Raw genomic sequence first — 14,753 nt, forward strand, 5'->3', positions numbered from 1 at the left:
CTAATCCACCCCTGACAAATAGCACGACTAAAGACAAATATTGTTAAGGAGCAACAATTGCTATTTCAATTGTTTACACTCTAGAACAGATCAGATAGCTATGCATGGCAGGGAATATTCAAAAATACTTGCAGTCAAACAAGGATATCCTTTCAAAATCTCCACCCTCAGCACACCTGTTCTCAGTGTGTTTACTTCAGGTGCTTCTTCATTTTCTTTTCCTTCCAAGGAGAAAGTGGTGTGCCAACAACATACTCTTGACAAAGACAGGGCTGCATTAAGAGGAGAGTTGCTGCCAGCAGGATGAGAGAGGGGCTCCTTCCCCTCTGCACAACACTGGTGAGGCCCCTCCTGAGTGCTGTGCCCAGTTCTGGGCTCCTCAGTGCACGGACACACTCAAGAGCAGGGTGGTGAGGATGATTAAGGGAATGGAACATCTTTCCTAAGAGGAAAGGCCAAAAGAGTTGGGACTGTTCTGGCTGGAGAAGAGAAAGCTCAGGGGTCTCCTATACTATATAGAAATACCTGAGGGGAAGAAGCAAAGAGGACAGAGACAGGCTTTTTTCACTGGTGTCCAGGGACAGGATCAGAGGAAATGGGCACAACACAGAGCACAGGAGGCTCTGGCTGAACATCAGGAAACACTTTTTTTTTTACCATCAGGGTGACCATGCAGTGGCACACATCATCCAGAAAAGTTGTAGAGTCTGTATCCTTGGAGACATTCAAAATGGCCCGCCTTGAGTACATGACTTTTGACGTGCCTTCCAACCTCATCTCCTCTTATTCTGTAGGGTTTTTAAGGAAAAAAAGCCACCATTTAAAGACACCTCAATCAATGTAATTTCTCATCCCAGAAATACACTTGCCTCCCTAGGTTTTGATATCTGGACTGAACTGAAAGAAAATTTAATGGGTAATTTCAGATCATCCTACATTAATCAATAATCTATTAATTCACTGTGGTGACCTGGTGCTTCCCAACCCTCACAGTGACAATGAAGGGCTTCTTTTTCCAACACACAGGGCACAGAGCGGGATGGCTGCGCTGAAGGAATTTGCCGTGCACATCTTTAAACTTCATTGCAGTCTGTGCTCTGTGGCTGTCCTTAATTCCTACTTGCCCTCACCATCTAAACCAATCTAGCAGAAAAGCTGTTTTGGGAAATATTCTGGTGCTAGAAGTGCTATAAGCCCCAGACTATGCTACCATCCATCTCATTTGCAAGTGAAGAAGAACAGACAGATAATGGAGAAAATACTTTAAAATCCAGTGGAGTTAGGACAGCTCTTTCTTGGCCTCGTAGATCATGATTCTTTCAGTAATGATAATGTAATGTAGAAAAAAATGAACACACCAAAATGCCAGCCTGATGAAGTGTTTCTGTTAATTAGATTATTCATCAGCCTCAGTGGGCACAGAAAGAACACACTTCATCTTGTATTTACTAAACTAAAACCCTTCCAGAGGTTCAAATTCAAAGCACAGGGAAGTAACTGAAATAATACCCTTTCAAAATTACAGAAATTTGCTTTCTAAAGCAAAGCAGATAAATATTAAAATCAGTGTACTAAAAGGAAAATTAGTACTTTTCACATATATGTGGTGAAGAGGGATTTCCCTCTCCAGTAATTTGTTTCTGAAACCAAACCACCCCTTCCCTAATCAATAGTTTCATCTGTTTTACTTCTAATATTTAAAGGAGATAATAATTAATGTCTGTCATTAGCCAACTGGCATTTAGCAACATTCAAATTTGTTCTTTTTATTTCAGGGGTGGGGATGCTGGCAGAATTGCAACTTACCTATGCTATTTCTATTAACCATTCAATTAAAGTTGCCAGCTACATCCTGGCATATTCCCAGGAGTTTTAAGGCCTGGGTTTCATATGGATGGATACAGAATGAAACTTATCTTTTCACTTTTCTTCTTTTGACTCCTCAGGACATTTTTTGAGTTAACAAGCCTGTATTACATGAATGCAACTAATATTGTGATTAATGACTTATCCCAGTAGTTGGTATCACATGACTGAATAAGAAGATTATAAGTAATATCTTTAGGCACTTATGGAGTTCTGCCACATGCCTCTTCTCCAACTATGGTGCAATCATTATCATCTTGCAGTACTGCCCTTTCTTGGAGCTGCTGGAGAACACTTTTATTCCTGCTCTAAAACAAGTGCTTAAGTGAGAACAGTCACAGTTTTCCAGCTGAAGTATGAAAATAAAAAAATTTGGCTTGGTTTGTCCTCAGAATTAACCCAGGGCTAGTAATCTTTTGTGAAAAATAGTGCTCAAAATCTTTTCTGTAGATCCTTTACAGTAATCCAGCAGATAGGACACGTATTCCTAAGATACAGAAACGTCAGATTGAAATCCGTACGTTGATTTAGTATCAAGATGCTTCCAACACTTAAAAGAAATCCCAAATCCAACCACAGAGTGAGACTCTGCACAGACCAGTCAACACTCTGTTCATCCAGGAGGACTCAAGTGAGAGATCAATGCCCAAATCAAACTTGCATCAGGAGAATGTGGTCACAAGGGGCCCAAAGGCTTTCCTCATCTTTGATCCCAGGTTCCACCCAATATCTGAACAACCCATTAGACCCATGGCACAGGCTTTCACAGAAATGCTTCAATTTGATGAACCAACATTTTCTGATAAAAACGTTTTTCCTGCAAGACTCCCCAGTAGCATTAACAACCAGCAACAACCTCTTCAGTCAGCCACCACCACAGGTCCCTCGCTAGCACAAGCCACCAGGATGGCCCAAGACAAAAAGCTGTGCTTCAGCAAAAGAATCCCTGAGCCTTTTTAACCAAAGCCAATTTTCCAAAATTCAGAATCTGCTACGTTCTTCCAGCAAAGAGGTGAAACCAACAATTGTGTTAGGTTTTGCTTGCAAATAATTTATTTACAAAGACTATAAAAGCTGTGCTTCCAGACCTCCGGTATAAAAAGATACACCCCCTAGAAATAACAACCTTGCTCTCGTTCATGACATTCCTTACAATAAATAGCTAACCCAAGCTTCGAGCAACATATTTATCCAAGCACTGTCTAGAGCTTCACTCTACCTGGGTGTGGTTCCCCCTATTCTTTCACCACTCTCCATTTGACAATCACACCTGATCTTTGGGAGATCAGCTCCCAGGGAAAGCTTTCAAAGCACAGTCATTCTAGAACTAATATTCCACCAAACGACACCAAGTGCTTTTTGGAGTCTATTTTCAGAATAAAGTCAACTGCCTGGAACGAATCACTGTCTTATTATTCCTTTAATATTGCAAGCAGCAACACATGTGGTGTGCCTCATCCAATGGTCCAGATAATTCTGTCAGGAATTTATCTTTTTTACCATTCCTCCAACAGATCTGATACCACCAAACTATCAGGTGATTATGCCATGTTTTCCTTCAGGATAATTATTAAAACACTAAGCATTTGTCTTGGGAAGGGAAGGGGACATCTCACCAGAATCAACCCTTAATTTATTATTGTCTGTTTGCAATTACACAAGGGCTAAAATCCAGTCAGCATTTAATGGATTTACTGCATGTCTCAGGGCTGAGAAGGAAGATTAGATTTTTTTTTTCCCTGCTCCAGTGACTGGACAGTTTCAACATTCAGTTATGAATGTTAACAGTTAACACATTATATATTGAAAATCACTGCTATGCTTGGTGACTGAACTTTGGGAATTTCTTAAGAGTTCTTAGATGCAGTGTGAGTACTCCATATAAAAGATAAATTAAATTAAACTTACTGGAGAAAGCACAACATAATCAGAACCCACTATTGTACAATTATTGTTAATAATAGTGAAAACTGACTCTAAAAGCTAAAAGGTAGTTCAGGAAACAAGAAAAGTTATGTAACATGAGGCAAAAACACCAGATGTATTTTTTCTATGAAATGAGATCTCTTCTTTATAATGAATTTGTTTGTCTTTATGATGGATTTGCTTTTCTAACAGGAAAAAAAGAACTACCTCAACACACGTCTAGACACCATCCTCAGATATTTATTTTTAAGCTGCTAGGAAAGCTCTTCTGATTTTAAGCCTCACACATTGTGCCATATCTGCTGTCTCACATGGTACAAATTAGTTGAAAATACACTTGTCGTGGAAGTCAAATGTGAGTAATTTAGTGAATCGGCATTAACGTAATACAGAGCAGAGTACCTCCTACACCAGAAGTATTAAAGACACAAAAATCTAAACTATTAAATTTTCCACAAGCATGTAAAAACTGAGAAGCATTTCTCTAAACACTGATAGTATGTTTATGGACTGTGAATACTCATTACAAAACTCAGCACACCAAAAGGGAACAGTGAGGAACTGGTGGCTCTGAAAGAAAATACTCAGGACTATCACATGTGCCCACTCTACAACTCTTCTCATTCCTAAAGAGATGGAGTGTGTCCATAATGGATTTCATCTGTGGGGAAATTCAGCATGTTGTTTCTTCATTACACTCACAAAGATCATAAGTCTCTATTTCCCTCACTGCCAAAGGCAACAAGAGTAAGGGCCTCCTCATAACAGGCTAACATGAAAAATTAGTTTCAAAATGGTTTTGCAGTGTGGAATAGAGTCAGGTACAAAAAGAGAATCAGCTCATGAAATATGTTCTGCAGAGCCCAACAAAAGCTGAATGAAAACCATATGCAACAGAAGAAAAATGGATTTACAGAAAAAAACAACCCATAGCCTCACTAGCTTTTGCAGTGTTTTGGAAGCCTGCTGCAATAAAAAATCCCCTTATTTCATGCTAAGCACTGAGTGAGCCTTCCCAGATGGGCATAGGGGCTTTACTGTCAGGATATAATGAAAATACAGTGATTCTTCTTACCATTTTTATTATGTCTTCTGATGATATATAAACGCTAAACAACTTTGCTGTGAATAAACCCAGCATTATTTATACAGCTGATGCTACAATTTATCATTAGTCTCTTTCCCAGAGTGTACTTACATGGCTAAACTACAGATTCTGGCATCAAATATGAGGCTGATACCTCAGCAAAGGAGGTAAGTAGCATTCATTGTAGTTACCCCTGATGCATATCAAATAAACACTATGAATTTTACTTCTTTCATATTTCAGTGTCCTAAAAGAAGGCATGATGCAATTTGCTGGTGGCTCAAAAATAAATTGAGCAAATTGGGTGGATGGGGGAGAAATTTAAATTAACCACAGACTTCAACAAGCCAAGAACACAGGTAACTTCAGGACAGGGTATGACAGATCACAGACATTGTAAAGACAACAATTTTCAGGAACTATTTCATGACCTCATTGCTTGCAGCTGGGCCACTCATTACAAGTTGGGCTGCAACAAAATTAGGAAACAGAGCGCATGACCACAACACTGAATTGCAAAATAAGCTGTGAGAAAGTTTCTGCAAGTGGTTACAATAACAAAGAAAGAGTTCATACCTAATGTTTCTCAAACCTTCAAGTGACGGTCAGTTGCTCATTTAGAGACATATCTATAATTATTCAGATTCTCACAGTGTGCAGAAAAGTATGGAAAAGAAGACAAAAATAAAATGTGACAGAAGATGGTTTTAACTCTTCCAGGAGAAAGAATCTCACATACTGCATTACAGCTGAGGACATCAATGCTATAATTTTAGAAGACAGATAAGTGCTTTACACTTGTGTGAGTAAATAACAAGATTTTATTTACTCACACAAGTGTAAAGCACTTATCAGTCTTCCCCAAAGCTTAACACATGAACTTACCACTCCCTTCTGAACCACATACAGACTTATCAACTATTAAGAGAGAACCGGCTGTCTGTTCAAAATCCCCTGAGAGATGGTGAAGCAAAGAAAAATAAACAGAGAAAAAGTAGGGAGTCTTATCAACTTACTTTGCTTGTAGAGAAGCCAATGCATCTGAGAACTTGTTGTTAAGAAATAAATCCAGAGCTGCCATACATTCACGTAGGGCCACATTGAGGTCTGATGTAGATGACCTGCCAGAAGAGATAATAAGCTCAGCACATCTGTTCTCCTTCTACCAGTGCATTACTGCTGCATTTGAACCCCCCTTCCTCAATTCCAGATTTATTCCCTTGCATAACCTGCTATTTTATCTTTAGTGATTGTAAGAAGTTAAAGTGACTCTTATTATGTTTGTGCATTTCTGGTTTTGGGTTTTTTTAAACTATGCTTTCACCAAGTAACATGTGAAAAGGAACTGAAGTCTTTCATTTTCTGAAAAAAAAAAAAAAGACAAACTGCACATACTTTATGGTAAGAACCTGGACATGCTGAATTTACCATGTGGGTGCACAGCAATTTGATGAGCCCAGGTACCAGGATCACAGAAGCACTGGGTGACAATGCACATCTCATTGTAAGGCTGCCAGACTCCAGCTGGTGACATCATGATCATGTTATCACTTTAAGGATGAGACACTGTCAGTCTGCATCAGAATATTACACCAACTGCTGCTGGAACATCTGCCTTCATTCAGCTCATGTTCAGAGTGGTGCCTGAGCAACAAACCACTACAAACTCACAGGTGGTTAAAATTTCCCATTGTGCATGTTTGTGGGAACATCACTGTCTCTAAGAAGCGCCACTGCACTCAAAATAAACTACTGTGGTATCTCAAAGTCAGAAGACTCTCAGTGACTTAGTCTGGCTGTACTTTTCTCCTTTACAACATTCAGATGTCAGCCTGACCTGTCACAAGGCTTCTCAGCTGGTCTTTAGGTTACTGGCAACAGGATAATACAGACCAGCTGAGTTAGTTTGGCCCAAGTTCATCACCACCAGAACTGCTGGACAAAAAAAAAAAAAAAAAAATCCCAAAAAGAAAAATAAAGCCTTGCACTAATGAAGTTAAGGTCACCTAGCCAGTGTTAGGACAGTGGAAACATCTGTATCCAATGATCAAAGAGCTACACTGCACTAATATATTGTATACAAGCATGTACAAAACATCCTCCAACAAAATACAAACAAAGCCTCACCACGTTCCTGATTCTGAACAGCTCTAACTAATGTGATCTATCTTGTGACTTAGAAACTGTGTTAGTTCCTTAAAAAGTAGCACAACACAGAATGCTGAAAGGAAAACCAGAAAGCAAAGTCCTGATAACATCTTAAGGAAAAGGCAGGGGAGCACAGCACAAGCAGATAGCATCAGTAATAACCACCCACTGCAGCAGGGGTTTGATTTTGGTTTCAGGAATAATGACTGCAAAGAAATAAAGAGTATCATTATATAGACAAAAAGCAGGACTTTAAATTTGAGAGAAACATTATGTGACGTTCTTCCTAGTGGTTTGTGATCACAACTTCAGCTACACTGCAAATCCTTTTGCACCCAAGACACTCTGTGAGTGCTTTGCAAGCATTGATTAACCAAGTTTTGGCATCCGCCTCATATAAAATGCAATATCATGTCTGCCTACTCTGAGCTATTCTGAGCCCTGCTTAATAATTAAAACTTGGTCAATTATTGCTTATTGTATTAAAACTCCTACCTCCCTGTTTTTAAATGTGTCCCTGAATCAAGTAACATATTTTACAAGAATAAAGCACACCTTCACCTGTTTTAAAATATTTAGACTGCTAGCATTTTACCTGGGTTTTTTGTTTATTCATTTCTTGTCATGCAGGAGAATTACCCCATTCAATACAAATAGACCTTTTTTAAACAGATATCTGTTTTTGAAACAGAAAGATGACAAAGAATAAAACCACTGCTGAAGCTCAAAGCAGAAATAAGATACTATAATCACTTGGCATCTTTTCTGGAATAACAATACACACTGCTACCCACAGCAGCAGCAGAAACACAAGCGGCACATTTCCCTCATACTCCAAGGAAACCTGCCACAGGATGTAGCTCCCAAGTCAAGGGCTTAAGACCTGGGCAAAATACACACCTCACATAAATGCTACGAACCATCACTTGTCACTGTTAACAATAGGGCAGAAATGCTTTAAACTCGAGGGTGCTCAGCATTTTAGCAAACTGATTAGTCATGCTTCAGTGGGCTGCAGATTCCTCCTGCTTCCAACAGCAGGATCAGAACTGCCTCTAAGCCAAATGCAAAATGCTGTGTGCTGCTACTCACCTCTCTGCTGAGTGTCCTGCGTGTTCTGACATAGTCATTGTAAGCCCACTCAGCTTTTAGGCTCCAACATCAGCAGCACTCGGTGCTCCTGAGCCAGCTGCGAGTGACAGCCCCGGTGGGAGCGCAGGGCAGCGCCTGCCTGCGGCACCACACTCGGCGATTGGACACTGCCACGGGAACAGGAGCATCGCTAATTCACCGGCCACATCCTACAAACCAGAGAGTCGGAAGCCAGTCCGTGGCACGCCAGGTTCGTGTGCCACTGGATCCAAATGCAGCTGGATACCTCTAATGTAGGAGGGGCTATCTCTGATCTACAGACCTGTCTGGAATGAGCAGCAGCATCGGCCACCTTTTCTCCTGTCCAGACCAGGCAGAAGCCAAATACCCTTGTAATTACAGACCTGAAACAACAAGAATTACTGCATGTGGCAGTGGCCCACATCAGAAAGCTGCGAACCAGAAGGGAGAGCCAAACGAGAGCAGCTGACAGGCGGCACTCAGGCAGTAATTGCTGCAAATGTGAGAACCACGCAGGCGAGAGACACAAGCAAGTGCTTCTTCCCAGCAAGGATTCTCCACAAAACAGGCTCCAATCCAGCAGCCAAACTGCTGCTTCTTGTTAGTTCTTGTACCTTTGGGAGGAACTGAGACTTTACACGCTCTTTGTAACAATCTCTCCTAAATGCCATGGAGAATGAGGCGAGTTGGCACTAACAATTTAATCAGTGGAGTCAGTGCATCTGGCTGATTTTGCCCAAAATGAAACAGTGAATTCCCCTGAACTGCTTCGCTGGCACATCAGCTGTACCAGCCCTGTACACAGCTACAAGCAGCATTACCAGTCCTTCCACTCATTATGAGAGCTGGACTGTGGAAGTTGATCAGCCATGATCTACTTACATAAATTAGTTTCTCCAAGAGCATCTAATGGCAGAAAATATCTGTTTGCTAGATTACCCAAAGCAGTACTAATAATGAAGACATACACTGCAGAAGGAAGACCCAAAAATGGTAAACCAGCAAAGGACAATTCCAGGAAGATACTCTGAATCCATTAACATACCTGATTAAATCTCTTGCTGGTTTTATGGCATCCTGTACAGAAAAGGCTGTGCTGCATTTGGAACAAAAATTACTGTAACAGATCCACAGGCTGCCTCAATAATGACCCCATTACATGTTCCTAACAGCATTGTGTACCTGGGCCACAGCAGGAGATAAAAGACATTACTGGTTTTTTTTTTTTTTTCCCTAGTTGGGAATAACTACTGATTACAACTTAAAATTAACTGTCTGGTTCCATGGCAGGATCACGGGCTACTCTGAAAAGGTTTTTCAACATTCTCACTAGCTGTTTGTACAATTTCTAATTAATGCTGTATTCTCCAAATAGTCCTTAAAGCCCTGTATGGTGAAGGCTCTGGCTGTCTCAGCCAAGTTCTTCAAGACTTGATTTGGCAGGTTTTTATTTGAATACCACTGCTCTAGAAACAACTCTATGCTCAGACAACCTTCAGTATGCAACCTCTCCTCCCCCATATACATGTATGTTTTCTTTTAACTAAAGAAAACAAATTTTAAAACTCAGATCTGAAATACTTCCACATTTAGGGCATTTCCCCACTGGTTTTACAAGGTTCTTTCCTTTCTTGCTTTTGGGCAGCAGGTTTTGCAAGGACAGTCATATGGTTCTTCTTGTGGTTTTGTTATTCATGGAATCGTTGTTTTCTGCCCCAGGGACCACAAGTGGGGTTGCTTCACAAATCACAACCACAGCATATCCTGGGAGTTGCAGCAAGAACTGCTCTCCTTACTCCACTGCATCCCCATTGTCTCTAGCTGGAAACACAGCTCCTTGGAATATTCCAGGCAATGCCCCTTTTACTTAAGCACCAGATCCCTTCCATGTCAACGGCAGTATCAAACAAAATGAATAAGCAGAAATAAGCAAAACCAAAATTTGGAATATTAATGAACAGTAAAGCATATTCAAAAAAACTATTGTTTTCCACTGTCAAAAGGAAAGAGGCACACGATTTTTGAGCATGGGAGTTACCATGTTTATGCATAATTTTACCTCACTGTGTGCATGACATTGACTGGTTTCTAACTACAAGTTTGCAGTGCATAAACTTTGTGATTTGTCACTGGGTTTTATAGATTTCTTCAATAACAAAAGCATCTTGAACCTTATACTGTGCAAAATGCCAAAATACTCAGCCTCAGTAATTATCAGAACTTTAAAAATAAAGGTAAGTCTGAGGTTTGTGCCTTTGTAGTAATGCTTTTAATAGTAATTCAAGAGCTCCTTCAGTACTGTGAAACATTAAAAGCAAGTCATTAAATCAGTCATATCCTAAAATATGGATGCATTTCTCTGCCAAATCTACCTTATCTGCATAAGTCAGCTACGGTTGTGTGCATGGGCAACTTCACTTGGAGGAGGAGAATAAAATACAAAGAATCAAACACCATTTAAGCTTCACCAGTGCTAACATTTCAACTATTCACAGATGTGAAGAACCTCTCAAAGTGCATTTCAGAGGCCTCAATTTCAGTGTTAAGGAAACTTCCCTGTCTGACCATCCAGGAGCCACTGGCAGTCACACTCCCGTCACCTGAGCTGGTACTAAAGCCCCTTCACAGCTGCACATCCCACACTCACAGTGAGACAGGCTTGACCTCAAGTTTCCCATAACAGAGTCTCAGATGTCCCAGTCCTTACAATTATTTCATCTTGGTTCAGTAACAAATAACAGCTTGAGCTGGTGCCTCCGAGGACAGACTTGGAACAATGGAACCCCTGGGGCTTTTAAACCCTCATAGTCCAAATAGGAAACAGTCTGGGGGTCTTCAGCCCCTGCTGCGTCCCCAAGTGTTCCTCCCTGTGCTCTTGTCGTGCAAAGGGTCAGCAGTTCATATCCCATTGTATCCTCACTGACACCAGGATGTCCTTCCCATTGCCTGTTTTCAAAAATATATAGAAACATGGAAATTCTTGCCATGACACCATTTTCTGTTCAGCTGGATAATCCCAGGGACATTAGGAGATACCAGGGTACACCTGGGGTTACTTCCTTTAGCCTTTTCCAGTTCTCCACATCATTCCTAAGTCCATAACTACTTTTCTAAATAATTGACTTCCTTGTGCAACACTGCACTACAAGTTGTGAGCCTGAAAAAAATCTCTACATTCAAAGAAAACAAAAAGCACTTAACTTGGGAAGAGTTCTTTTCTTCTGCAAGCATTTCCAAACCCACATGAGATCAGAAATAATCTTGGATGAAAAGAACAAAACAGCAGTTCTCACAATAATTTGTTACTATTCAGTTTTCAGACAATACAGAAATATCTTCATAATTCAAAAGCAAATAAGCTAATGCAAGAAAATTAATTCTTCCATTTCCCTTCCAGTTCTATGTGCCAAGCTGTTAATACCTCAGCATTTATCTTTCTGTGTTCTTGAACACTTTTCTGGCCCATATCTAAGTCTCCACAGTGCTTCAGAAATGCCATTACTTCAACAACAAAGCAACTGGAAAGGTTTCAATATTCATGTTCTCCAAATATTCTGCATAGAGACACAACAGTGATTCAATTCTGGAATTCATAGTATTTCAAGTTGTACATGGAGTATGACACCATTTATTTTTGAGGTTAATTCAGCTCTCAAATCACTGAGTTATTGATGCCTCAGCAATGTCAAAGGTCTTTTAAAAAGCCCTTCTGTTCCAGCAAAGGCTCACAAATCAAAGGGTTGTGGCAAGGCAGTCCAGTGAGCAGCACAAAGACCAGGGAACTGGCAGACTCATGTTCTGCCCTTGGTCCCACCATGTTTAACTTGGACCAAGCAGGATCTAGTTTGCATTAGGCTCACAGTTCTCATCCTGTATTTGAATGGGCAAACAATGCAATAAATTCATTAAGATAGGTTTGTTCAGACAAACAAAATGTAGTGGTGTCATTTCTACTGTTCCCTTTCCTTGCTGTGCTGCCATGACTGCTCAGAGGGTGAAACGCACCACTGTGGGTGAGCACTCCCAGTCAGCAGAACTGCCTGCATCAGACAGAATGAAAATATATAGAAAGACACACAGTCCAGTCTGGCATACTACAAAAATAAGCCCAAATATCCTGCAACAGCACTGATCTATTAGAATGTACAAAGAAAAAGTTACCTCACATAGGATCAACACTGAAATAAAGCAAATATATTCAGCATTACAGAAACTAACAGGATTGCTGCAATTAGGAGTAAATTCTCATCATAAATCAGACCACAGTAATGTTTAGCAAGCTTTAATAGCTCTTCTTTTTAAATCCAGATGATCTACAATCTTTGTCACTTTGAAGGTCACATGTGATTGATATCATTCCTTTTGGGGTTTTTAAGGGTTTTTAGACAACCTTATAACACCCACTTGCTCTTTTTTCCACGTCCTCTGACTTTTCAGTTTTACTGCCTCTGTTCCACCTTCTGACACCTGATCTCTGGTCTACACTTTGACATAGTTACTCTCGGTTTTTAAAGGTCTAATTTTCATCTCACCAAAACGAATAAGAAAAAAAAATCAGCAAGAGCTGCACTAGACCACTATCATGCAATGATATTGAGCATATTTAGGTACCCAGCAAACAAACAAACAAAGCATGAAGCATATTGCAAACTCATTCTGCCGTGTTCGTGGTAAGAAGCCAGACAAAATCTGTGAGATTTGTTTTTACTAAGGACTGCAAGGTCATGGTAGAGATCTGTATTATTCTGAATATTCTGTAATATTCTGAAATCAGACTGGGTGAAAATTTAGGGAGGGAAGTCAGGCAATTTCCCCTTTTGGCTGGATTTTGCACTCCCAGCAGTGATAAAGGCTGGGTAGGTAACAAGAGAGTTACCTGGGCATGTCTGGTTTGTACTTGTTTATGCTGACTTACACTTCTTTTTTCAGACTTCAGTGTGGTGACCAGTGTCGAAGGGATGAAATACACATTCTGGCCCAAAAAGCATTTTTCTGCAGTACTTCATGTGAGTTGAAATTTTTCTTTGTTTGGTTTTATTTCATTTGGTTGGGTTTGGGTTTTTTTCTTTTTCATTAAATCTAAGCAAAGTCTTTTCAAAATAAATTACTCCGTAACATATTTTGTTGCAACTAAAAAAAAAAAATCTTGCTTTTTTTTAACCATTCCACTGCTGAACAGTATCTTATGCTCCAAAAGAAATAATATATAGGAATGACACAAAACACTTGAACAAATAGGGGATTGCTGCTTTGCCTTTAATCATTGCTTTACATGACATTACAGATTATGTTTCCCTGAGAGCTTCCAACAGCCTGAGTTAATTCTTCAGAAGTCATCTGCAAAGCATACTTCACAGCACCTTGATCACTAACAACGCCATTTTCTCTCCAATTAAATAAAAATTCAAGCATGGCACTTCAATACACCTTTACAGTTCTCTTGAACCTGCCCACTGAATCAATACTCAAGAACAGAAAAAGAAGTACCAGTAGAAAGTTGTCTTGGCACTCAGCATTGCCAAAGCCTTTTTGAAGAGTTATTCTTTGGCACAGTGGCTTCAAGAAGAAAATAGTTATTCTTCTCTCCATTTCAGAGTGCAAAAACAACTAAGCACACTACCTGAGGAGAAAAAACAAAGGAAAACCAAAACAAGTGAGGCTGATGTTGAACTTGGATTCAGTTAGTCTGGGATCTTTCTGTCAATTCTTCCCTTTCTGACAGGAAACAAGGATTGGTAAAAAGTAAAAGCTTTAATGCAGATGCAGTGAGAAGATTTCATCGGTACAGGATGGCAATTTTAGTTAGAAAGAAATGTAAAATTACATCCAAGTTCAGTACTGCATTCTGTTTGATATACAGCTGAGGCTCCAGCCATTGAGTCAAGTATATCTGAATGACCATCCTGAGATTGAGACTTTCTTCTGACAATTGCTTTTTCACAACAGGATGACTGAAAGTTTTATTATCAAATTGAAGACAACTGCTGAAAATCTCTAAAATGGGAGGTCATTTTTCATCACCCCTGCTCAAATATCTGTTTACTTTTCAGTTCCAATCATTCCACTAGATCACTTCTCCTCCACCTATGATCTGATAATCTCAATCTATTCCCAAAACATACATGATACCTAAACAAACCACAAATTCAGATCTGTGGAAACACTGTCTGGGAGCTTCATTGGGGTTTTAAAGGAGTGATTTAAGTAAAATGTGAACTAAAATAAGGAAATCGTAATCTTTTCCCACAAACTAGCCAAAATCCTGATATATGCTTTTCAGCACTTTGTAGCACAGTACTGGAAACATCTGAATCCCTTTAGATCCCAGTGCAGTGTCTCACCCTGGAATGGGAGAGCTGGTTCCAGCAGATGGAGCTCCAGAAAGGCAATGAGGAGCCAGCACCAAGAGCTCCAGCAGCTTCAGTAACACAGACCTTCAGGACAACCTGCTCAACCTGGCAAAATTCACCCAGCTCCCTCCTGCTTCTACATATTTTTGCACACATTGTTCCCCATGCTCAGAACTTCCTGAAGAACAATGCAACTGCAGTCCCTCAGCCTGCTGCTATTGTCAGTGCAAACACAGCACCTGGAGGTCATTTAATGGTATCAT

General features: G+C 40.1%; 1 protein-coding gene across 7 annotated transcripts in view; it reads right to left on the bottom strand.

The window, feature by feature from the left end:
• The window catches only part of TTC39A (tetratricopeptide repeat domain 39A), a 52,107-nt gene that overhangs the window by 36,364 nt on the left and 990 nt on the right, over positions 1 to 14,753 (bottom strand). For 2 of the 7 annotated variants that reach the window (XM_068198735.1, XM_068198732.1), the window contains exons 1-2: positions 8,120 to 8,250; positions 5,896 to 6,000 (exon numbers count right to left, since the gene is read on the bottom strand). In XM_068198735.1, coding sequence (XP_068054836.1) covers positions 5,896 to 6,000; positions 8,120 to 8,157 — 143 coding nt within the window. In that variant the 5' untranslated portion in view covers positions 8,158 to 8,250. Of the gene's footprint in view, positions 1 to 5,895; positions 6,001 to 8,119; positions 8,253 to 8,441; positions 8,754 to 14,753 lie in introns of those variants that run through there. The other 5 variants (XM_068198738.1, XM_068198739.1, XM_068198736.1 and 2 more) reach the window with 3 other exon arrangements.

The sequence above is a fragment of the Anomalospiza imberbis genome, chromosome 9 (assembly GCF_031753505.1).
Source record: "Anomalospiza imberbis isolate Cuckoo-Finch-1a 21T00152 chromosome 9, ASM3175350v1, whole genome shotgun sequence".
NCBI classification, from domain to species: Eukaryota; Metazoa; Chordata; class Aves; order Passeriformes; family Viduidae; genus Anomalospiza; species Anomalospiza imberbis.